This window comes from Kogia breviceps, chromosome 11, assembly GCF_026419965.1.
Source record: "Kogia breviceps isolate mKogBre1 chromosome 11, mKogBre1 haplotype 1, whole genome shotgun sequence".
Classification (NCBI taxonomy): Eukaryota; Metazoa; Chordata; class Mammalia; order Artiodactyla; family Physeteridae; genus Kogia; species Kogia breviceps.
In genome coordinates this window covers 71,357,089-71,382,631 of record NC_081320.1, presented here as the reverse complement: position 1 = coordinate 71,382,631, position 25,543 = coordinate 71,357,089, and the positions used below count along the sequence as shown (strand labels likewise).

Below are 25,543 nucleotides of genomic sequence, written 5' to 3'. Positions count from 1 at the left end.
CTGTTCCGTGTTCAATGCAAACGCTCTGCCCTCATGAAATCATTAATACCTTGGTGTGGATCATTTGTTGCATATTCTGAAGCTATAATGAGGCAGGCTGGGACCCTTTACTGGAGTGCTTGCACCTGGACAAACGTCTCCTCAAGCAACAAAATACAAAGGAAGTTGAAGGGATTAAAAAAATAACTGCATGCATGTGCAGTTGACACAAATTATGGACAAAAAGATACAAAAAGACCAAGAAAACTCAACTGCCACTTCTGAAGAGCCCGGAGCAAAAGCAGGGTACTGTGCCTGCCCCCTGCACACAACACCACTAAAGGGGTGGGCAGATTACCTAAGCCAGCCCTCTGGCCCGACCCCTGGACCCACCCCTAGCCTCACCCCCATAGAAGGAACAAACTTGCCCTCCCTTGGCAAGTGAGCAAGCAAGGGAACCTGTTACTTGCTTTTGCTCCCGGCTGCTGCAGCAGGGGCCCCAATAAAGCCTTGTCTGAATTTCTTTTCTGGTCTCTGATCGATTTCTATTGATTAAGGGGGCCAGGAATCCTGGTTGGTAACAATAACCCAGAATATTTAGATGGGAGGTGAAGGGGTGTTGGGAAGAAACACTCAAGGCACTGAGGTCCTATCTGGTCGGAACAGAGGGCGTGGGAGTAACAAGAGAGTACTAGCTACCAGAGAGAGAAGGAAAACACCAGGTAACTCAGAGGCACTATTTGAAGTGGGGGTCCAAGGAGTGCAATACTTTTTTCATAGTTTCTAAGACTAAAACTGTCTGGGTAAGTCTGCAAAGGGAACACCAAAAGCTTCAGTGATTAGGTGACCTGCCAGCCATCAGTGGTATAAGGAGTCATACCACCCTATGAAAATACCATCCCCATACACACTCGATTCCACGATCGTGTTGTGTTTTCTTAAGACTATTCATCCTCATTGCTATCTGAATTTTATCATATTTTTGTTAAGTATCTGGCTTCATGGGATTAAACACCTGTCTTCTATTTCCCTCTAACTCCACCGTGTAGAACAGGGCCTAGCACTTAGTGTGCGCTCACTAAATATTTGTAAAATAAAGGAAAACGAAGGCAGAATGGCTCAGAAGCCTGTGCTTGGCCACTGTATCATACTGCTCCCTTTGTTTTAATTTTTTAAAAAATTTCATGCCTAGTGACTGGTGAAGACGGAAGACTGCTTGAATATTTGAGGATCAAAGATGCCACGTTGCCTCAGGGAGTCAGTTTGGGGAATTCCTCATTAGCTGTCGGTATCATCTGTCAGAACAGTTTTTAAATTTTGAATATTACTAGTCATTAATATCCCCGCATAGACTCAGCTCAGGTGTAGAAGTTGCAGAAGATCAGGTTTAATTCTTACTCTTAGAACAAGAACCCTTGGTATAGCAGAAGTTACTGACGTCAGGTTCTTGAATGTGGTTTGCCCCCTTTCTCCCGAAACGTGAAACTCCAGAAGCACAGAAGAAAGGGCAGGCAGTGCCTGGAACCACTTCTAATGCAGCCTCACACTGAGAGCCGAGGCCCTCTGAACAGTCGGCCTCTCATTTGACAAATGGGTTAGTTGAGGGGCTTTGGTTTGCCATATTTCAACCATCTAAGGCATCACCATACCTAGTATCCTTCAGAGCAGGACATTTGCACAATCCGTGTGCACATTTATGATTATTTTTCTTTTGCAACTGTAACTCAGGAATGAAAAGGTGTCATTAGTCCTCTGCTGGGCCCATTTGTGGACCCCAGTGGGGATCACTTTAGTTTGGGACTACAGCAAGCCCTGCTTGGTATCTCAACACGTGTTTTTTTGTTTGTTTCTTTTTACAGGGGTAACCTAATAATAGCTTGAAATTTATGGAGGACCATGTCAAAAAGCCCCCTGGGCTCCAGAGGGCAGGGGAGGGGAGAGGTGAGAGAAAAACACCACATAATTTCCTGATTGTAAATAACTGAACCAATATAAGCTCTTTTCTCCTGGTACACAAAATATCGGATTTATAGGTACTGAGCTAAAAAAGCTTATCAAAAATGGTCACGAACAGAATTTGCATTTCTGGATCATGTGCCAGAAAATGTGGCTGAACCATATAAAGCATTTTATAGATTTAAATCCTTTTCTGGAATAAAGCAGAGTATAAACAGTCATACACAGCTCATGTTTCCTTCCTGGGGAGAGGCAGGATGCAAAGACTGTGTGCTGAGGGGCAACAACGGTGTTCCAGCTGGCATCGTGCATAAATGCCAAGCACCATGATTTCATAGCCAGAATACACACTATCCCCAACAGATATTCAAATTATTCTATAGTCACATGTAAGATTCACCTTGTAAATTGAGTTAGCGTCTCATTTGTCTTTTCTAAAAATACCAATGCGCCTTAAATTTGTTTTGTTGCTCCAGAGGTACCCATGACATGGAAATTAAATTATGCTTTTTTATAGCCCCCACAGTTTTTTTTTTTTTTTTTTTTTTTTTTTTTTGCGGTACGCGGGCCTCTCACTGTTGTGTCCTTTCCCGTTGCGGAGCACAGGATCCGGACTCGCAGGCTCAGCGGCCATGGCTCACGGGCCCAGCCGCTCTGCGGCATGTGGGATCTTCCCGGACCGGGGCACGAACCCGTGTCCCCTGCGTCGGCAGGCGGACTCTCAACCACTGCGCCACCAGGGAAGCCCTAGCCCACAGTTTTTTAAGTTTAGTAACAATGTATCGTTCTTTGGGGGGGAGGTCCTGGCACATGCCTCTGTTCCATAGGCCTTGGTCTCTGTTCCTAATAGGTTTCCATGGATTTGTACTGATCCAAAGGCCAGCAGGGTGATACACAGGGGCCATGGATGAGAGTAAGCGGCTGAAGCTTGCCTCCTTAGTACTGTGTTATGATAAACTAACTAAAGGACTTGTAAAGTTTTTATTTTTTATTATTAAACGAGGTGTTACCCCAAGATTCATAGTGCTAATTCTAAGTACCACTGTGTGATATTTTCTCCCAGCAATCCCTAATATATGAGCCAAGGTTACTGCTGGCAGGAGGATAATGGGACTGTTTTAAAAGGTGAGCAAATCCATATATGCACAAAGCAATGAAGATGAAAAACATCTCACACACGTAGACTGTTAAAAGTCTGTAGAGATTTTGTGTTGAAATAAAAATTTTTAAATCTTACAGAATCCATGGTAAACCCCTAACATCATGTATAGCAAGTATAATTACTATCACATAGAGAATCCATGACATTTTTGCATTAAAATTGGTCCTGTTAAATATTGAGAAAAGACAAATCTGTCAAGTCAAAAAGTATATTAGCGGTTATCTGGGGCTGGAGATGGAAACGGCGATTACCTATGTATGGCCATGAGGGGTCTTCCTGGGGTTATGAAACATTCTAAACCTGGATCAGGTTGTAATGGTTGCACAACACAGTAAATTTACTTAAAAAAAAAAAAATCACTGAATTGTATACTTCAAATGCGTGAATTTTATGGTATGTAAATTATGTCTCAATAAAGTTGCTTAAAAATGCAGGCTGGGGGGCTTCCCTGGTGGTGCAGTGGTTGAGAGTCCACCTGCCGATGCAGGGGACACGAGTTCGTTCCCCGGTCCGGGAAGATCCCACGTGCCGTGGAGCGGCTGGGCCCGTGAGCCATGGCCGCTGAGCCCTTGCGTCCGGAGCCTGTGCTCCGCAACGGGAGAGGCCGCAACAGTGAGAGGCCCACGTACCGAAAAAAAAAAAAAAAAAAAAAAGAAAATGCAGGCTGGGGCTTGAATTTAAAAGGAAAAAAACCAACAGTGGCCCTTGAAAACTGTCATTTTCATTATCTTATTTTCAAATGTGCAAAGGGAGAAATGAAAGTCATCACCTGTACATTGTTTACTGGTCACTCCGTAAAGGCCCACACTTGTTAATCCCCAGGAAGGAAAACACCTAACATGCTCTCCCTACACTTGATGCTTGCTCCCTTTGGAATATACCTTGAGAGAGCAAAGAGGAAGCTTACATTTGTTTACAACCCATATCCATAATACCAAATCTCTAAACACACACACACACACACACACACACACACACACACACACACACACACACACACACACACACACACACACCCCTGAACAGCATGATGTTTCTGCCAGGTGTCCTTGCTTTGGCTGACCTAGAGTTTATAAAAAGGCCCAGTTGAGAGTAGGATGACATATTTTTAACCCCCCTTCCCTTACACTGTGACTGTTTCGGGACTGAGTGAAGGTGGCTGGCGTTCGGTTGGGACACTAATCCTAAACCTGCAAAGCTTCAGATGAGGCGTGACACACACCGAGTAGCCCTGCTCCACGGACCACCTCCTGCTAGATGCCATCCTTGTTATTACCCTGGTTCCTCCCCCACCCTTGTGCTCAAGGCCAGGTGCCCATGCAGCCCTGCCCTTGGAGAAAAACAGAGGGGTTGTAATTGACAATGAAAATACTTAAAAGGATTGACTACAAACTCTTCTTCTGTAGAGTTTAAGGTTTAGGAGAAGGAATAAAGGATGCAAATACAATTTTGAAATGGGTCTTTTCCAGGCTGGCTTTTACTAAATGCTTTTGGGCTTGCTGCACACAGTCTATTTTTCGTTTAGGATAATAGGCATTTCTGGTGCCATTTATGGAGCAAATGTGAAATCTGGTGTCTGGCTTTCCTTCATTTCACTCTGTCCTTGTAAAGTTTGCTTACGTAGGATCCCTTCCACTTTAATGACATCACCCATTCGTGGGAAAGTGCGCTGGAAAGTACAGAGTGTTTTAGCCCCCAACAGCTCCTCACTGGTGTGAGGTTAAGATAAGTTTCCAGGGAAAGACATTTGAGTGATTGGGGCTGCCCAGGGCTGCTCCTCTGGCTGTGTCCCTGGGTGGCCTTGCCTCCTGGCCTGACTATAGATCAGAGGGCCTGTTTGCAGCAGTTCTGACCTTTCCTGGTGACGAAGAAACTGACTGTGTATTACAGCATTTGAAAACAAAATATACCTGCCCTTCAGGGTCCTCTTGGGAGAACTGACACCATAGTCAGTGGGAAATCTTGGCTCAGAGTAAAGTAATTCTGTTTGCATTCCCATTTAAGATGATGTGAACTGTTAATCATCCAATTTAACATGTGTACACACTGGAGCAGGGGCACCTCCTCTTCAACTTGCGCTGAGTTGAAATGCGAGTGCTCAGGGGTTAAAGCTCACAGAGAGTCAGTGGCACGGCAGGAGACAGGAACACATTTGGGGATGTTCACCTCATCAGAATTCTTCACATAGGATAATAATAAAAATAGCCTGAGACTCTTCTTGACTTTCTGTTTCTTCAATGGCTGCAATATAGCAGAGCTAAAAATACCGTGGGAAGCCTAAACCCATTTATCAGTACGTTCAAGGAGAAGGGGAAAGAGATCTAACATTTTTCATCAGGTCCACTATATGTGGGGCCTTGCCCTGGATACTTTATAAAGGCATACTCATATAGTTCTCAACTTTGAGGTGGATTTTCATGTGCCCATTATTCAGGTTAAGAAACTAAGGCTGAGAGAAATTAATCAATTTGCTTCTAGTAAGTGGGGGAGGGTGGCTTTGAACTCAGGTCTATCTGAATCTAGAATCCATGTTCTTTTATACTCTGTTGGTGCATGTTCACTAACATGGCACTAAGAGAAGACTTTGCATAATTTTTCTGAGATTGAGACCGTTAACCAGTTAACCTGTGTGCCCAGCAATGAGAACACGGCATGTGTTTGAAGCAGTATGGAGAGGAAGTGATTCAATCAGTCTGATTCCTGCTGTCTCCAAGGTAGCTCAGATGACTGGGGGAATTCGGAATGACTGGGTACAATACCCCCTGAGAAGAATTTTGTTTTGGGTGGGGTGCTGCTGTGTTGCCTTCTGACCCCATCTCTTTGGTTAGGTCAGGGGCAGGCTGAGTGTGTATGTGGCTAGATGCTTTGGACGGTAACCTCTAGTGATCCTGCCCCCTGGGCTTCTACTTCTTCTAGAACACTGGAACTTGATTTCCTAAGTTGCCCTTAAGTCTTTGCAGACGTGACTGCTGAGACAGCATTCCCAATATACCCTTCCTGGGCTCCACTGACACCAGTACCTGGGCAGCCACATATCACAGGCAGCTTTGGTCTAGACCCGGAATGACCTAACCTCCCTTTGTGGTTTTGCTTAGCAGCCCATGGCTGCGCTGATGAAGATTATCTTGGCATGCTATTTTTCACCATCTAGGTCAGAGCTGAACGTTTCCAGTCATCTTAATATTTCCTACATGTAAAAATTGAAACACTAAGAATCTATGGGTAGAAGATTAGGTCTTTATTCATTTCTGAAGTTTTTTGAAGCATGGACTCTGTGAGGTGTTTGATGCCAAAGGGAATAATGATAGTGTCGGACCTCAAGGAGCTTGAGTATAATCCACTGTTGCATGCTTTAAAAATGGAAAATACTAAAATTAAGGCAAAAAGGGAAATGAGCAATTTCCCCCAAATTGTAAGCTACATGGGAAAGAGTCTATGCAATGCTTACTTTGAAACTAAATCCCAGGTGGAATGATAGAGTGGTTAAATACCAGATTATAAGAAAGAGATAATATGGATTCCACCGTTTACCACTGATATAAATGGGCTAAATATGGTCAAATCATTTCTCTATAAGCCTTAATTTTCTCATGTAACAGGATACTGGTGCTCACTGTCCTATATGCTGTTACGTAGCCTTTACACAGGGCCACCACTATATACATCCATGGATGTGGTACCCCGTACAGCTCTAGGGCATCATTTAGATGATGCTGAGCTCTTGAGATCGCAGCGTACAACCTGTGCAGCCATGTAAATCACTTCAGGACCCACTTAGAGATGAAGCAACGGGACCTAAGTTGTAAGTAAATGTTACTTAAGCATACTCTAGGATATCTCTGTTTTCAGAGGTGTCAGAAGTCAGGGAATTGAAAACTGAAAAAAAAGAAATCAATTGCTGGGGCTTCCCTGGTGGCGCAGTGGTTGAGAATCCGCCTGCCGATCGGGGGACGTGGGTTTGTGCCCTGGTCCGGGAGGATCTCACATGCCGCGGAGCGGCTGGGCCCGTGAGCCGTGGCCGCTGAGCCTGCGCGTCTGAAGCCTGTGCTCCGCAACGGGAGAGGCCACAGCAGTGAGAAGCCCGCGTACCACCAAAAAAAAAAAAAAAGAAAAAAAAAAAGAAATCAATTGCTAATTTTTTGTTACAAAAACAGATATATTTTCTAGCACAGTGCCGAACAGATAGAAAAATCTCAGTTTCAGGAGATGGGTCTAAGGGACCCAAAAACCTTGGGAGGAGGGAAAGTCACTTCAAATAACTTAATGATATAACCTAAACAAGATAATAATGTATAATGTGTAAACGGTATTTATACCTAGCACACAGTTGGAGCTACGTAAATTTTAAAAATTTCCTTCTCTGGTCATAAAACTTTTCATTCTCATTTTCTGATGGTTTCTATTCCTTTTGGCATTTTGAGAGTTGATCTCAGTGTAAATAATGATAATTATTTCTTGCATTTTATACCAACTTACAGTTTACAAAGTGCTCTGAAATCTGTATTACTTAATCTCATCAACTCTTTAAATTGCCATGGGTTATTATGGCTATTTTGCAGGCAAGAAAAGCAAGGCTGAATCAAGAAATTAATTCCAGCAACACAGTGAATAAAGGTTAGAAGTTCTCTTTCCTGAATTCAGTTTCTAAAGTTCGTTTCTATACCCTCTTGGTGCATATTCACCCACACTGCAATCAGAGAACATAGTGAACAGCTAGTATGGCTGTTTTATATCATGTATTTCCTATGGTATTTAGAAGTCTGGAAGTGGTAACTTACAAATGACATACAATTTCTCTAAAGTAAGATTTTTAAAAAAGATTCCATATACAAAATAGGGAAAAACCCCTAAAATTGTCTATTTCCTTCTCCTCCATGCCTTAAAATCTCTAGGGTGAAATAATTCCTACTTGACAGAACTCAAAGCATATTCAAAACACTGGAAGCAAACAGAAGTCTGACAATGCCAATGGTTAAGGGACAGCCTAGAATACCCAATTTTTAAACTGTTCTGGTCCCAAGAGTAAACAACCAGTAGAGGGAAGATAAAGTGGGCAGTAGGCAAGCTTCAGGCACAAGCCCAACCAAGATGTATGGAGAAAGACCAAGGCAGGACTTAGGTCAAACTATTCCCAACTCATCAACATCTCAGAGTTTTCTCTATAATTCAAGAGGAATGCTTACTTCTATTTGACTTGATTGAAAAGGAGCAAGAGATGAAAGAAAAAAAAATCCATATTTGGAATATGATGTAGAAGCTTGTCTTGACTTAATACACACAAGTTTTACTCAAGTAAATGACTATGTGCTAATAGAATGTCAATTACAGGTGGTCCCTACTACAGAAAAGGCTGGGCTACAAATGTTCCTTCTTACACTTGTTTTTCCTCTTGAATTTTGAGCCTGTTTTTCCAGAGAAGCGATGTGATATAACATGGTTATGAACCTATGCCAGGCTACTGCAAAATGCCTATTTAGCACTTCATAGAGAATACCTAAAGTTTTTAACAGCACTGGCCTGAGTTCTGGGTCTTGGAAGCAGAGATTATAGGAGAGAAAAGAATGAAGAGAGAAAATACTATCTTCCTCCTCACAGTTCCCACCACAGACACAATTATGAATGAGAAAAAAATGTTTCCGCTCTGAGACTCTTAGTGCTCTGAAGTTTAGTTTTGACCCTTCTTACTACAGTAACCTACTCAGGTATATTCTACTCGTCAAAAATAAGCTACACTATAGAAATAGTTGTTCATCTCCCTTGATTCTAACTTTAATTCTTAGCTGAATCTACAAGGTGTTAGGAAGAAAGCCATCTGACAAACCAATTCATACTCATGTGTAAATGACTGTCCATTAATTTATATATACAACGTACACAGACACACGCACAAACATAACTGCATTACTTATGTGTTAGCTAGGCATCATTCTGGGGGCCAGGGACATAACAGTGGAAAAGGGCAAGGTTTCTGCTCCTGTGAAGCTTACATTTCAGTGAGGAGGGTTGGCCAATAATAACGCTCCAAAACAAATTAAATCAAAAAATCCACAGTTATAAATACATAAAATAGGGTGATATAATACAGGAAAACTGGGTGACCACTTTGCATTGTGTGGTTAGGGAAGGTCTCTTTAAAGAGGTGACATTTAAGATGAGATATAATTGAAGACAAAGAGCCAGTCTTGTGCAAATGAAGGGGAAGAGCACTTTGGAGAGCTAGCACAACTCTGAGGAAGGAATGAACTTGGTGCATGAAGGACAATAAAAAGGCCAGTGGGGCTGAAGAGCAGTGGGCAAGGAGGTAAACAGAACAGAAAGACAGGAAGGGGCCAAATCACATCGGTCTTTGTAAGCCAGAGTTATGCTTTTGAAGTTTATCCTAAGTGAAAGAAGAAGCCTTGGCAAATTGTAAGGAGAAATGTGGTCTCAGCTGCATCTTAAAACCATCTCCGGGGCTCCCCTGGTGGCGCAGCGGTTGGGAGTCCGCCTGCCGATGCTGGGGACGTGGGTTCGTGCCCTGGTCCGGGAAGATCCCACGTGCCGCGGAGCGGCTGGGCCCATGAGCCGTAGCCGCTGAGCCTGCGCTCCGCGACGGGAGAGGCCACAACAGTGAGAGGCTCGCGTACCGCAAATAAATAAATAAATAAATAAATAAAATAAAACCATCTCTAGCAGAAGCATGGAGACAGATAGGAGGCTACTGCAGGGGTCAGAGTGAGAGAGAACGGCTGCCTAGACTAGCATGGCTGTGGTAGAGACAGCTAAGTGGGTCTGATCAAGATATACTGTAGAGGAAAGATCTGCAGGAATTATGAATGGATTCACTCGGGATGAGGAAAAAGGAATCAGGAACAGCTGGGTAGGTAATACGGTTTTCCTGAGAAAGGCAAGATATGGGAAGAATAGGTTTGGTTGAAGGATAAGGCAGCTGGGCAGTAGAAGTCAACAGTTCTATTTGGATATGGTAATATTGAGCTGTGAATTACACATCCAGCATTGATACAGGAAGGCGGTTGGTATATGGATCTAGAACGCAGGGAAAAGTTGAGGCTGGGGAATCTACATTCGGTCATCGCTGGCATATCGACGGCGTTTAAGCCTTGGAGACTGGATGATGGCCCAGGGGGTGAGCATGGACCAAGAAGAGGGCTGGGGACCAGGATCTGGCTCTCTCCAACATTAAGAGGTGGGAAGAGACTGTTCCCCTCTTCTCCAGACAGGCGGCTCTGTAGAAGGGCCATTCAGGCAAAGAGGCTGTTCCTCTATTAACAGGTGTGGGTCTTTAAGCTCTTACAGGCACTCTTACAGGTCAGGAGTCCTTTTCTGCCAGTAGATTATAATGACTATTTCACCACCAGTTGGTATGAAGAAACTCTGTCTCACCTGCAAAGTCATAAGCTCTTTTTTCCAAGATTTTGAATATGGTAAAAAATATATATTATTAATGAGATACATAGATATTAATCCTGCCTTGAGGAAGGAGGACTAGTAGGGAAGGTTTTTAATGCCCATCAGGCCATCACAATCTAAGAATCTTAAGTCTCACCTTGGAGGAGGCAGCAGTTTACCAAACACTAGCCAGGAGCCCTTCTGCCTTAGGAAAACTGTCAAGATTTCAGGCTAGACAAAGAGCTGGGGCCCAGGACCAATACAGATGAATGGCAGGGGTAAGTGAAGAGAATTAGTTCTCTTTTTTCTTCTGCCTATAGCAACTGGGCTTTGTCACTTGAGAACAATAGCATCTTTTTTTCCCCCTGATAAGTCAGCAGATATAATAAAGCAATGCTCTGAAGCATCAGGGTTGAAGAATAAAGTCAGAAATATTGAACAAGATGCTGAATGAACAATTTGCCATTTTTTTTGGGGGGGGGAGGTCTGTTTATATAGATATGATCATCTGAGATTACCTGTGAATATATTGTTTGGGGAGTATGCTACACAGTTAATACTGCAGCAAATTATAGGAATTCTCCCACTAACAGAGCAAAGAAATCTGTTTCCCAATGGGAAGAATTTACGGCAGTGTAGGGAAACCATTTTGACAACTAATGACTCGCTGTATTATCCCACAGGCTTTCTTACCTCTTGATACCCCTACCTGGGTTCTGAGCTGCTTTTAAATGGCAGAACAAATGACTCTGAGCGCTAGGTTCACTGTAATCCACATTTCATGTTACAGAAAAAATTTTAATCATACGGCTTCCATACTGTTCAAAAGAGTTCATTAACACACGAGATGCAGAGCCATTTTGGCAGATTGGTATATAGCAAAAGGAGCCAGTTTTGAGATATTAGTATGACGAGTTGAGAAAAAAAGAAAAACACCCCAAGACATTTTCAGGCCCAAAGATTTCATGTAGGAAAAACATTTTTAAAGTCCCTTTTAAAGCAAGAGATGCATTCGGTAGGATCAACTGCTGACTTTTCAGAAAGGCAGCCTAATTTTGGATAACAGGTCATGAGACCTGTTTGCCTTCATTACCATAATTTGCACATATTCTCCCTCAAGGGTTAAACCCATGGCCGAGAGTGTGTACTAACTTGGGCACCGCTTAATAGTGATTTAAGCCTTAAGGAAAGAAGGCTCCCTCAGACATTTTCCTATAGTAACCTCTGATAGAGCCATGGCTAACGATGATGCTTAGTTCCTGTGGTTGTATACATGTTCTCTAAACAAAGCAACGTAATGTGAATATTTTAAGTTTTTCCTCTTGCTTGCTACATTTCTGGTCATTTTTGGAAAAAGTTAAAAATGAAGACCAAATATAGACCTGTTGGAACACAGCTGGGGTTGCGGGGGAATCTGCTCTCCTCTGAGGGTCAGCCGTCAACCGGAAGACTGCACAGCCCTGCTCACTAAGGCAGGGAGGAAGAACACTCGAAATCCCTCAACTCCTCCATTAACTCAGCCGGACCTCAAAACCGTGCTGGGCCCAGCATGATCAGGACTCCTAAACAGTCGATCAGTTGTAATACACCATGCGCCATGGCTCACCAGTATAAATCTGGACCCTTCATCCATCCTTCATTTCTCAAGGGTGAGGCGTCCAAATTCATACCCATCAGATCCTCCTCAGCCATTCAACACCATAATCACAGAAGCTGCTCTTTTACTGAATTCCATGTCCCAGATGCTTTACTAGCTATATAATTTATAGGCATTTTCTCCAATCCTTACCCTGATTCTGCAAGTTCATACGGCTGTCCCTAATTTCATAAATGAAGAAACCGAGGCTCAGAGAAGTAATCTATCCATAGTCACTGAGAGAATGAATATCTGAGAAGAACAGCCAGTGATTTCAGTCAAGAGACACATGGTTTAAACTGTGCTTGTTTTCAGACTCAAAAGCCAGGTTGCCGACTACGGCAAGTGTTAGTAGAAGTCACAGCATTTTCATTAAGGCAGTGGTAAAGTTGGAAAGTGGGAAAGGAACAGTACCATCCGCAGGGCTGTATTTTCCCTCAATTTCTGCCTTTTCCCAAGCCCACCGCAACCCTTGTCATTGACCTTCTGTTGGTAGAGATGCAAGTCTTGTTGCTCTAAGTTGAGACTACACATCTGTCAAGATGTCAACTAGTGATGGGTGGTAGGTCCAGAACTTCAGTTATGATAAGCTCTGATATGTATCAGAATCACCTGTGAGCTTAACACACATTTCTGGGCCCTTCTTTAGACCTTCTGATTCCATAGGTTGGTCGTGGGTCTCAGGCATTTGCAATGTTTAAAAACAAACTCCCAGGTAATTCTGATGCCCATCAAAGTTTGAAAATTACTGCTCTCAATGTTATGTTCAGGAGGAGATCTTACTCAGAAGAGCAAGTATACATAACGAGCTACAGTTGCAGGCTGGAAGAAAAATTCAGCGTAGCGGGAATGCATGAAGGGATGTCCACTTGGCCTGCTCATTTTGCTCAGGATAACTTTTTCCTGTTCTGATCCATGTCTATTTTTTATTTACTCCCATTAATATTTGGGTCAAGAGAATCATCAGGTCTTAAGTACTTATCGTAGTTACCCAACAAATACAGCACTTCATCCAAACTTGACTAAATACATAGAAGACAGAAATATTGTTCTTGAAGACAATTCTGTAGTTGTGTTTTTGAAAGTTCTAATTGTAATGGGAAGCCCTCCTATCAATCTATCCTTCAAATCAATCTGCTCTCTCCATGCAGGCAGGCCCTCTGGGAATGCTATCCTGTCATGATGATACCGACCAGCTTTCTAACCTTGAGAAATGCCATGACAATGTTCTGGCAGTGACATTATGCACAGTTCTGGGCTTTTGTCTTTCATAGGCCTGGTTTGTTAGCAAGGCACTTGAAATTCTAGGAACAAAAGGGTCAAGAAGGCAAATGGGCTTCTACTCCTGGGGGAATCACACAGGGATGTATTCATTACCTGGTACTGAGGTTCCAAGCGCCACGAACACTACCGCGGTCACGGAATCCTTCAGGCCGATGGTGCAGCCAAAGTGGGAAGCCAGGTCTCCGATGAAAGCCGTCAGTACGCCAATCATGAGGATGGAGATGATGAAACATGCCCAGCCATTCCAGTATTCTGTAGGGGGGACGAAGGCGAAGAGAACCTTCCAGAACACAGTCAGAAAGTGCATCACATAATCGAAGCAGGAGGGCAGCTTCTCCTCCCCACATTCATCGTCATCGTCATCTTCCCCTAGAGAGAAAGGAATGAAGAATATTTCATCAGGGCTTCCCTGGTGGCGCAGTGGTTGAGAGTCCGCCTGCCGATGCAGGGGACGCGGGTTCGTGCCCCGGTCTGGGAAGATCCCACATGCCGCGGAGCGGCTGGGCCCGTGAGCCATGGCCGCTGAGCCTGCGCATCCGGAGCCTGTGCTCCGCAATGGGAGAGGCCACAACAGTGAGAGGCCCGCGTACCGCAAAAAAAAAAAAAAAAAAAAAAAAAAGAATATTTCATCAAAACCTGTGCTATCAGGGTTTTCCTCTCTCTCACTTTCTCCTTCCTAGGCCTGTTGGCCCTCCCTTGAGAGGTGGATGAAGCTTTGGGTTTTCCAAGAGTCAATCAAATCATTATTAAGTTACTGACATGCCCCCTCACTGTGGTTCACGGATCCATAGCAAAACCTTAAGCCCCAACCAGTTCCGGTTATATGCAATCAACACATACTTTCTACTCCCATGTCACCTCCCGCAAGTATTGTCATTTCATATAAATGAAAAGGATTTCTCCCCAAAGGCAGGAAAGTCGCATGCCAGGCTTGGAAAGAAGCCTCTTTTAATGAAAGATGACTGACAGTTCTTCTACCAGGATCCTTTCCTTCCAGCTTAGAGTCTAGCTCTGGGGATTCTTGGCCATATGATCCTGTATAGGACCATGTTCTAACAAGGCCCTCTGGGCCCTGCAAACCCCTCCAGCTTCATCTCCTGCAACTACTTCAAACTCAAACTTCATCCCAGCCAAATGGAATTATTTGCATTTTCTAAAAATCTGTATGTAATGTACTTTCTCCTACTTTTGTCCTTTAGAACTAAACGTGCTTGGCATATCCTAATCCCTCCCTCCTTATCCTTTAAAAAAAAAAAAAAAATCACTGCCCATGTGAAACTTCCCCTAACCACCACCCTCCTGCCCCTTACCCTCCAGCTTTCTGGAAACTTATTGACGCTTCCATAGCCTCCCCCCTCCCCCCACCCCGCCGGGCCGCCCGCACCCAACACTGGATCACTGTGGTGCCTGAACATCAGCAGGAGCATGAGGGAATTTTTTTAGCAATGTAAATTTCTGGCCCTGCTACATCAGAAACTAGGGGAGTGGGGGTGAGGTAGGAGGTGTTTGAACAAGGCTTCCAGGTGATTCTCATGCATGCTCAATTTGAGAACCAGTCTCCTAGATTGTGTCTGTTCACTTTCCTTCTCCATTTGACTATGTGCCTGTCAAGGGCAGGAATTTGTTCATTTTTGTGTCCTTAGTGTTTGGTCTAATCTCCAGCATGTGCATGCATGCGTGAATTTCCACTGACTTTATGTAACTACTTAATTATATAACACACACATATAACAATGTTGCCAAGTAAATTCACAAAGCTTACTACTTAAAGGAGCCAGGAAATTAATAGTATTCTAAAACGGAAACTTCATTTACAATGTGATATAATCCCCATTCATAGATTTTAAAATTGAGCTACTGAATGTCACCTCTTCCTGAAGGTGTTTTGTAGCCATTTTGGAAAGAACTTCTCCTTGAGACTTTGTTTCACCACTGCCACCTCCCCAAAACTTGTCACCAGGGATCCACTTCCTCCAACCAATGCAGCTGGCAGCAAGTGAGGCTGTCCCACCTCCCAGCTGTCTGCGCAATCTTAGATTGCCAGCATGGGGCAAACGTGCGTACTCTTCATGAGACACTCCTTGGTGAGGCCATCTGGAACAGCACATAACTGGGAAAACCCTCTTAAATCCGAGGAGCTTTGAGGGAAAAGTGCCTCTCACAAAACATGAGCGTCTGGATTTGTAACTTGTCATCTTACAGGACGAAAGAAGAGGCAACGGTTCGCTCTTCAGTGAGTGCACAGTCAAAATTATTATGCACATAAACTTTGGGGATCTGCAGAGAAAGCAGCCTCGTCTTTGAGGCTCTGGAAGGTCTCGAAGAAGCCCTCAGCAGATGGATGGAATCACCTTTGGAAATGAACTAGGTAGAGGACTTGACTCAGGTCAGCCGATGGAAAAGTGAGTGACTCACTAGAGTGAAAGAGCCTGGTTGAACACGTTAAAGTAATCGACCAAGGAGGCCATTAGGCTGGAGTGGCTCTAACACCTTAGTAACCAATGTAAGCAAGCCGAAACCTCAGCCAGAGTCAATTCCCATAAATACACTTGTATCTGAGGAAACGAAACCGAGGAAACATCATTCACAAACAGCCCACCTAGGCTCTCCTAAGTAAGGCAACTGCTTCAGCTAGAGCCACTCAGTTTCCTTGCTTCACCTTTGAGTCTGCTCTATAAGAGACTGTTCCCAGCTCCTAACCACTTCTGGTTTGGTTCTGCCTGATGTGAGTCCTTGTTTGCTCAAATAAACTCTTAAGAATTTTTAGTGTGCCTCAGTATATCATCAACCATTTCCTACAGTGCTCACGCTGTATGGTGATTACATATTTCTAATATCATCCGTGCCTGAAAGTGGAAGATGGTTTTAAGTAAAAGCACATGTTATAGACTGAATTGTATCTCCTCCAAATTCACATGTTGAAGCCTGACCCCCAGTCAAAGAATGTGACTATATTTGGAGATAGGGCCTTCAAAAAGATGCTTAAATGAAAACGGGGCTGTTAGGGTGGCCCCTTATCCAACCTGACTGGTGTCCTTATAAGGGGGAATTGGGACACAGAGAGAGAGCAGGGACACATGCACACGGAGGAAAGACCACCTGAGGACACAGCAAGAAGGTGGCCTTTCCTTCCCCCAAGTCAAGGAAAGACGCCTTGGGAGAAGCCGAACCTGCCAAAACCATGATCTTGGACTTTTATCCTCCAGAACTGAGAAAACGCATTTCTATTGTTTAAGCTACCCGTAGTCTGGGGTATTTTGTTATGGCAACCCTAGCAAATTAGTACAGCCCCTTTGCAAACATCCTACGTCATAGCACTGACATATAGAAACAGCCACTCAGTGTTTTTATTACTTACTCCTTTCTTGTTTCCTTCCATTTCTTCTTTTTTCCTTCTGTTACTGAACTAGGTTCGTTTTGCCCCAAGCACAGCAAGCCAAAACGCTGAGAGGGTTTTTCCCCAAGGCAGCCAAGCGAGGAGACAGGAGAGCAAATCTCAAAGCTCCCTCTATGAAAGCAGAGGGTTCAGGGTATTTATGGGATGACGAATCAAAAAGCAGCGTGGTCTGGGGTGTGGGTAGCATGGGGAAAGGCGATTGGAAAAAGGTGCGGTAATTTTGGTTCTGCGCAGGCGTAACTAAGCACGTTCAAAATGTCACGTTCAAAATGGCACCCACGCATGCCCAGTTGGAGGGTCAGCGGTCCCACCCAGTCTTAACCAGCTCAGTTCCAACTAGACACAGCTGACTCCACGTTCCTAAATCAACTTGGGCCAACATCTTATTGTTTAAGCTACTTGGAGGACCTGCAAGTCTCAAAATCGTCTTGATTAGTGAAGGCAGGTGAAGTGGATTTAACTCTCAGTTTCACTTCTTTCACCTTTCTTCCCATTTCCTTTTTACCCTCCACTTGAGCTCCAGGTGGAACTCACTGTGAGAGCTGCAATTGTCAGTCCTTATTTGAGGGGGGGTAGAAAGAAGAGGACCATGCTAATGATTTCTCTACCTCCTTTTCTCCCCACTTCCCAATCCAAAGGGGGGACTGCATGTACCCCAGGAAAGCTCAGAAAAAGCACTAGACTTTCTAGTTATATTTATTTTGTATCTGGTCCTTCAAAATATCTATATTTGTAAATATTTTATAATTTCATAGGGGGTATGATTAAAACAGTTTGGAAAACACTAGATTTTAATCAATCATTCATAGAAACAGATTATTCTGCCTCTAATTACTTAATTTGGGGTGTCTAAGTCTCATACTGTGGAGACGAACAAGAAAACAAATAATGAAGCTTCTGAGAAGAAATGACACTTATAAATTGAGAGTAGATGTTGTATTTGTCTTCAAGATGGAAATAATAACATCTTTCCCATGAGGGATGTGGAGGGGAATAATTAGATCATTTCTGCAAAGTGTTTGAGGATATTTCAAGGTAATGATTATCATGGTAGTTAACATTTTCCTCCACTTAGGATTGTTACTGTGTTTCCCCATCATTATTTAATTACTTAGTCAAGATGCTGGGTCTTAAGGTGACATTCTAGGTTTTTAAAAACAAAATCTAGGGCTTCTCTAGTGGCGCAGTGGTTGAGATTCCGCCTGCCGATGCAGGGGACATGGGTTCGTGCCCCGGTCTGGGAAGATCCCACATGCCGCGGAGCGGCTGGGCCCGTGAGCCATGGCTGCTGAGCCTATGCGTTCGGAGCCTGTGTTCCACAACGGGAGAGGCCACAGCGGTGAGAGGCCTGCGTACTCCAAAAAAACCCACAGAATCTAATATTGCCCTCTGGAATTAACTTTATGACTTGTAAGTGTACAATGCAAAATGTGTGTGTGTGTGTGTGTGTGCATGTGAGAGAGAGAGAGAGAGAGAGAGAGAGAGAGAGAGAGAGAGAGAGAGAGAGAGAGAATTTCCTTCTGTAGGCTTCCAACATTATAAGGAATATTAAACATCTTAATGCTTAAGTCTGGACTGGGAGGCCCATCTGTTTTATTGCATTTGAAAGTAGAAGTGGCTTCCCATCTTTTTCCTGGGATCTCACTGCTCTTTATAAATTTTAATCTACCACTCAGATGTTATTTAAATATTAAAAATGACCCCTGACTGCCATGTATGATGTACAATTACCTTGTCTTGGAGAAGGACAAAGACATATTATGTTCATTCATCACCACCTGGACTATACTCAAAAGTGTGCTCCTTGCAAAGAGCAGTGGAGCATTAAAACACACACACGCACCTGGAGCATCTTTATGTGATGGTAGAGATGATAGTAATTTGCTGGTATGTTTGCCAGCTCAGGGTTACTGGACGCTGTGTAATTCTTTCGAGTCTGTCTTCTGTATTAGCAAAGAAACAGGCAGGTTGGTGTCCTTTTATAGGATCCCAAACAAAGGATCCTCTTATCCCAGAATCCTTCTTTTCAGCTTTATGGATTTCACTAATGGGAAGATAACAAACAAGCTGTATTTGATTAATCCCTCCCATGGCTTTTTAAATGGTTTCCTTGGTTCATATTGGACTTCCTAAATATAACTACAAAAGTAGTCTAATCATTAAAATCACAGAGAGTGGATTGGCCCTGCTCTGAAGCATGAGAACAAGGGCATTGTTCGCACAATTAATTGATCAAGAAAGGCAATCCCTGGGCTTGGCACCTGCAGAGTACACAGCAGCTAAAGTAAACCAGGTGTTAATTTGTAGAGATGCTCAGGGTTGGGCCTCACGGAGAGCTTTAAGAACTAGAAATAGAGGCTGCTGGGGTGTAATGGACATTTGCGTCTGAAGACTTAAGTCAATTTCTGGTTCCGATATCTTGTTTGGGGGCAAGACACTTGACCTTCCTGGGCCTCAATTCCTCATCAGAAGAGTTTCCTAAATCCCACATCACAGAGCTATTGTGAGGATCAGGAGAGGAAATGTCCAAGCCCTTTGTAAAACTGCAAACCCCTTTACAGACAGATGTGCCCTATTCCATCATTTTTATTTGTCAGAAGAAAGGCAGTAAATCAATATAATCTGAGTATCTTGATTGCACAGAATCTATATTCTGTTTGAATGAGCCGCTATCACTACAGCTTCCCCGAGCTGCTTGGTTTTAAGAAGAACAAAGGAAGAAAGGAACAGAGGGAGAGAACACGATGGGTGTCTACTAAATGTCAGACACTGAGCTAACTTTTTTCACATACCTAATCTTATTTAATCCCTACAATAACCGCATCATTAATCCCATCGTACAGATGAAGTTCAGAGATGTTAAGTGACTTTCTAAAATAATGACACAGTCAGTAAGTGGCTGAGTTGGGATTTGATCTAACAGCCCAGGGAACATTTTACTTCCCATGATGTCTTGCTGAAGCAAGTTGAGGACTACAGCATTGATCGTCACACACTGATTCAAAGTTTGAACCTGATGTTGGGTGGATGGCTCGTGGGAAGCGGCCACATGGCACAGGGAGATCAGCTAGGTGGTTTGTGACTACCTGGAGGGGTGGGATAGGGAGGGTGGGAGGGAGACGCAAGAGGGAGGGGATATGGGAACATAAGTATATGTATAACTGATTCACTTTGTTGTAAAGCAGAAACTAACACACCATTGTAAAGCAATTATACTCCAATAAAGGTGTTAAAAAAATAAAATTTCTAAGAGAGTAGATCTTAGAAGTCCTCATCACAAGAAAAAATGATTTCTACCATGTATGGTAATGGATGTTAACTAGACTTACTGTGGTGATCATTTTTTAAATTGAAGTATAGTTGATTTACAGTATTATATTGTAATAACAATATCTTAGAACACAGTGATTCAATATTTTTATAGATTATACTCCATTTAAAGTTATTATAGGGCTTTCTTGGTGGCACAGTGGTTAAGAATCCACCTGCCAACGCAGGGGACGTGGGTTTGAGCCCTGGTCCGGGAAGATCCCACATGCTGCAGAGCAACTAAGCCCATGCGCCACAACTACTGAGCCTGCGCCCTAGAGCCTGTGAGCCACACTACTGAGCCTGTGTGCCACAACTGCTGAAGCCTGCGTGCCTAGAGCCTGTGCTCTGCAACAAGAGAAGCCACCACCATGAGAAGCCAGCGCACCGCAATGAAGAGAAGCCCCCGCTCTCTGCAACAGCAACGAAGACCCAACGCAGCCAAAAATAAATAAAATAAATAAATTTATTTTAAAATGAATAAAGTTATTATAAAACAAAAACAACAAAAATAGTTGGAACCTGAGAATTCTTCTGATGCCCCATGCTATAGAAATGCAATGTTGCCTTTTTGTAGGACTGTAAAAATGATGTTGCATCATCAGTAATGTTTGTATTCTAATTTATTTTCTAGATATGATATGTTTTTGGCAGTCAGCCATATGCTCTTTCTCGAGCTCCTGGGGACCAACTGAACCCAGGAGACAAGACAATACAGTAAGGGAGAGCATCATGGTTATGGCTGATTTTGAATCTCTTGAGTGTGGCAAGTTATTTTCATTTCCAGTCGTCAAAGGCCAACCATTTGAATCAAACATCCTGGTTTGCATCTAGCTCTTCACTCTAGAATTTGGGAAAAGGGCCTAAATTATCGCAACTCTGTAATGGAAAGCAGTTTAGAGAATCTTGTTAATCTGAGAAACTGACTTTCAATTCCTTCTAGATATTCATTTATTTATAATTAGTCCATTTTTATTTTGCAAGACTATCCTCCAACTATGAGAATAATGCAAATGATCAGAATGCCTTCTGGGAGTATGACATGATGGATTTAGGATGATATTTGTGGGCAACCACACTGCTTTCCATGTGATCTAAGCCCAATAAGCGTTACTCAGCAGCCTCATGTACTATACAAATCAATAACCATGAAGGTAGATCACTACGGTGGTTTTCTTCATTCTGTAGACATTGTTTTGGGCATAATTTCTTTCTGAAATTTTATTCCTTTTTTCCCGTGTGGTTGATTTGATTTTGTTTCTCTTTAGTTTCTGAGCACAAAGATTTGTTCTCCTCAAACAGATTAACAAGCTAATTTGTTACTGAATGGGCTTTCTCTTCCATAGCTCTCCCCCCCTTTTTTTTGCAACCCGATATACAATAATTATAAATCAAGTTCTACTCTTCTGTTGTATATTTCCATTTCTCTTATTCAAAGGTTCTTACAAAATTACTAAATATTTTAAATGAAAGAAGCTTTAGCAATCAGCTAATTTACCCCTTCTAATTTTAAGAGAACAAACTGAGAACTGATTCAACTGATGAATTTTTGTTCACCTTACAGAAAAACCCGAGCGAACTTTTTGGCCAAATACTTATTCTCTGATGCAAAGTAGAAGATGTGAGCAACTTTTCTTCCAAGTATATTGCAAGATAATTCCTTATCAACAGAGATCTCAAAACACAATTCACTCAAATTTCTAGATCTATGAGTTGCCAAAGCACCGGGGAAGAATACAGACATTTGCTTCTATCAAATGAAACGTGTGGAGATTAGAAAAATACCTGAGCTTAAAGCACTGGAAGGGTTTCGGAGCTTGCCAATGTCAGCTCCTTGTTTAATGTGAATTTCTTTAAAATCTCTTTGCCAAATAGTCACCCATGCCACACTTGAGAGTCTCAGCTATTAGGGAGTTCACAGTCTCACAATGCACATTTTAACAGCTCTGGCTGTCATTTGTCCGGGTCCCGTTCCTTAAGCCATGTGCAGTAAGTTTAATTGTGTTCCACATGACATTCCTCCAGGTACTTGAAGCTGGCTCCTCTCATTTCACCCTCAGTCCTCACTCCAAGTTCAGTCTGGCCATGCTCCTCTGAGCAGTCTTCTTCTTCTCTTTTTAATTTTTATTTTCTATTGGAGTATAGTTGATTAACAATGTTGTGTTAGTTCCAGGTGTACAGCAAAGTGATTCAGTTATATACACACGTATCTATTCTTTTTCAAATTCTTTCCCCTTTCAGCTTATAACAGAATACTGAGCAGTGTTCCCTGTGTTATGCAGTAGGCCTTGTTGATTACCTATTTTAAATAGAGCAGCGTGTACATAGAAGGGTAGGGGGAAGGGATAGATTGGGAGTTTGGGACTGACACATACACAACCTTCTTTTTTAGAATGCAGTGCGTGGAGCTGAATGCAACTCCAAGAGGTGCTTATTTGCCTGCATCGGGGAAGCTCTTTCACCATCCTCACTCTGGGCACTTTTGTTAATGAACACATTGGGGTGACATCACACATTGTCATACGAGTAAACCGACAGCAACAATCCACTGTTCCAAAGCCATTTCTAGGTCATGTCTTCCATTTTCCACACTAGCGTAATTGATTTTGGGGGACACAATTGTACAATCTTTCACCTGTCCTTAATAGGAAGTGATTAAAATAAGTGATTACTTACTGTCTTTTCAGTCCATGTAAAACTTTGTCATGAGAAAACTCGAACCTTGATAGCATACCAGCTCTTTCTAAGAAGTGTCATTCTTGAAGCCTTCTTTAAAATGTATTTGGATTATGACAAAGTCTCTTGGTGTGGCTAGTTGTCCTTGGGGATGGCGGGCTCTGGGCCCTTCTGATGGTCTCTAGTCTCACTGCCCTTGTCCCCTGCAGCCAAAGGCCTGAGAGCAAGCCTGGTCATATATCAAGAGGCCCATCTTTACTAAGTCGTGGGGATCAGAATTAGTGTGGAGACCCCACGCCTAAAATCCACTGTGCCTAGACACCCACAGCTAGGAGTATGTCCTTTGTTCTAGAGACTTGACTGATCTCTAGTTTTCAGTCTGTTTCCTTGGAGAGATGCATTGGATATCAACAGCATGTTGTAAGAAATATGAGTTCAAGACTGCTGTAGCTTTGTGACTTGAACTTCTGGACTGTTCTAAGATGGAGAGGACACCTATATAGGCCCTGTTAATAATCCCCACCATCTACTTCCAAGCCAGAGATAGCCATGGGTCACTCTTTCCCACAGGACCAGTGCTAGTTTCAGCCCATACTTGGGCGGCTAGGGAGAGGTGATATGTGACAATCGTGAAAGGGACACCTGAAGGCGGCTCGCTCTCTGCGCACAACTTTCAACCCTGTTGGAAACAAATGAACCTCTGGGTGAAATTTTCCACAAAGAACAGAATGCTTAATAGTTTAGGTCATTATGGACCTTGTTAGGATGGCTAACACAGCACAAGAAATATCTAACGTGACAGAAATATTTCTCAGCAAATGTAGCCACTGTCAAAATGAAAAACGAATCCACTAAGGAGTTCTAGCTCCATGCAAGTTTGATTATTAGCCAAATGAATCAGTTTAAAGCTGAAACTCGATTGCTTAGCCTCTTTCTTTTTAAAGAATTCCTCTATGTGAGCTGAGGGCTCCTAAATGACTGTGGGCTGACAGAATTAGTCACATGTGTTTTTTGCCCCAAGCTTTATTTTTGCAAAATCACTCCAAGTCAGGCTGAGTCTTGAAATTCACAGGGTCCTCTTACCCTTTATTGATTGTAGGATTGACAGAATTTCAGGCTCTTGTAATAGAGGAGCATCTTGCCTGAAGACTGGAGCACCTAAGAAATAAACCTCCAAAAAGTAGACGTGATACTCAGCAAGTGTAGATGGCTCCTGCTAGTTTAGACGGTTTAGTTAAAGTGGGTAGTATGTGGGCACACTAGATTCCAAGACTGGACGGAGGGCTCTGATAACTCTTTGTAAATACCAGCCGCTGTGTCTGAATTAGCCTCCTGGAGTGTGGGATGCTGAGCCTTGGAGGAACTGTTTGGGCAGCAATAACCCTGTAATTGTCAACAACAACAAAAATCAACATATGTCCTAGGAAAATGTTGAAATTTATGTAAAGGGTAGATGCGTATCAAAGGTTGCCCCACATGCAGAGGAGCACAAAGATGACCTAGATTCTCTTAAGATGCTGCTGCGATTAAACTATAAATTCAGATTCACTTACTAAGTGCCTACCTTCATGCATATGGGTCAATACACACATTCCACTTAATCTCCCAGCAACCTGGTAAAGTAGGTATTATTTTCTCCATTTTAAAGAGGCAGAAACGAAGGCTCACAGTTTAAGTGGCTTGCTTATGAGATTTAAACTCTTTCCATCACTTCATTGCAATTACTTGACCCATTTTTCCTAGAGAAAAAAAATCTCTGTGGTTTGTCCAGCAACAATCCAATCTGATAAAAACCTAAGCTCGTCTGACATTACTTTATGAAAAGTGTAATTGGGAAATAACCTACCTCCTTAAAATAACCCCCTGCATATGCTACCATGTATAAAATATTGAATGCTTTTTCAGGGAATGAATGGATGGCCCTACTTCCTTTCTTCTTCCCAAAGAGTCTGGTTTTCTTTTACTCTTTGGGAAAATCCTCTACTAGTGGTTTATATCAACCCTGGGGTGGAGTGGGATTTTCTTCATACTGTGGCAAACATCAATCTCTCTGCATAGAGAATGGAATGGATTCTAGATAGCTCTTGGGCAAAGACAACTCCCCTGCTTTGTGATTGCTTTCCTGGTCTCAGGACCACTTGAAGGGACTTTCTTCTGATCATGGGGTTTGTGAGTTGATCTGCCAGCAAAGTGGTGATGAAAGTGGGGTATCTAGAAATCTCGTCATGGCCTCGGTTTGCACAATACAAAGTGACTGCAATCATACAGGGTGCACCTCATCTGCTCGTCCCTGGTCCCTTCTCTCTGTTGTGATTTTCATTGAGATGCCAGTAAACAGGGCTCTGCACTGACAGCAAAGAGGCTTTGATGATTTCCATGTTCTTGGGCACCTCACAGATTCATCTCCTGGAAACAAAGGCTAGCCTCAACTAACTTTCTCTTTGGTGCTGTTGAAAAGATAAATGAGACTTTTTTTTTAAGAGAAGTGAGAATCTTATATGTAGTGAAATCGGTTTTGGACCAGAGGATTAGCTCCTTAGTGGAATTCAGATGGAGCATCCTGTTCCCTGACCGCACGTGAACACTTCCTTTAAAGGGTAGGCTGCCTAAGGTGGGTGTTGACAATCAGATTTATCTGTTCATCAGTGGATTTTTCGTCTCTCATTAAAAAAAAAAATCATGTAATGGAGCTGTTTGATGCTTTTCTTTAATATAAAGCATCTTTAAAATATCCCTTCCCCTCTCATTATCAATG

The 25,543-nt window shown here is 42.9% G+C and overlaps 1 protein-coding gene across 28 annotated transcripts in view; it reads right to left on the bottom strand.

The window, feature by feature from the left end:
- The window catches only part of SLC8A1 (solute carrier family 8 member A1), a 439,650-nt gene that overhangs the window by 63,212 nt on the left and 350,895 nt on the right, over positions 1-25,543 (bottom strand). For all 28 annotated transcript variants that reach the window (XM_067007716.1, XM_067007713.1, XM_067007709.1 and 25 more), the window contains one exon: positions 13,500-13,775. In XM_067007716.1, coding sequence (XP_066863817.1) covers positions 13,500-13,775 — 276 coding nt within the window. The remainder of the gene's footprint in view (positions 1-13,499; positions 13,776-25,543) is intronic.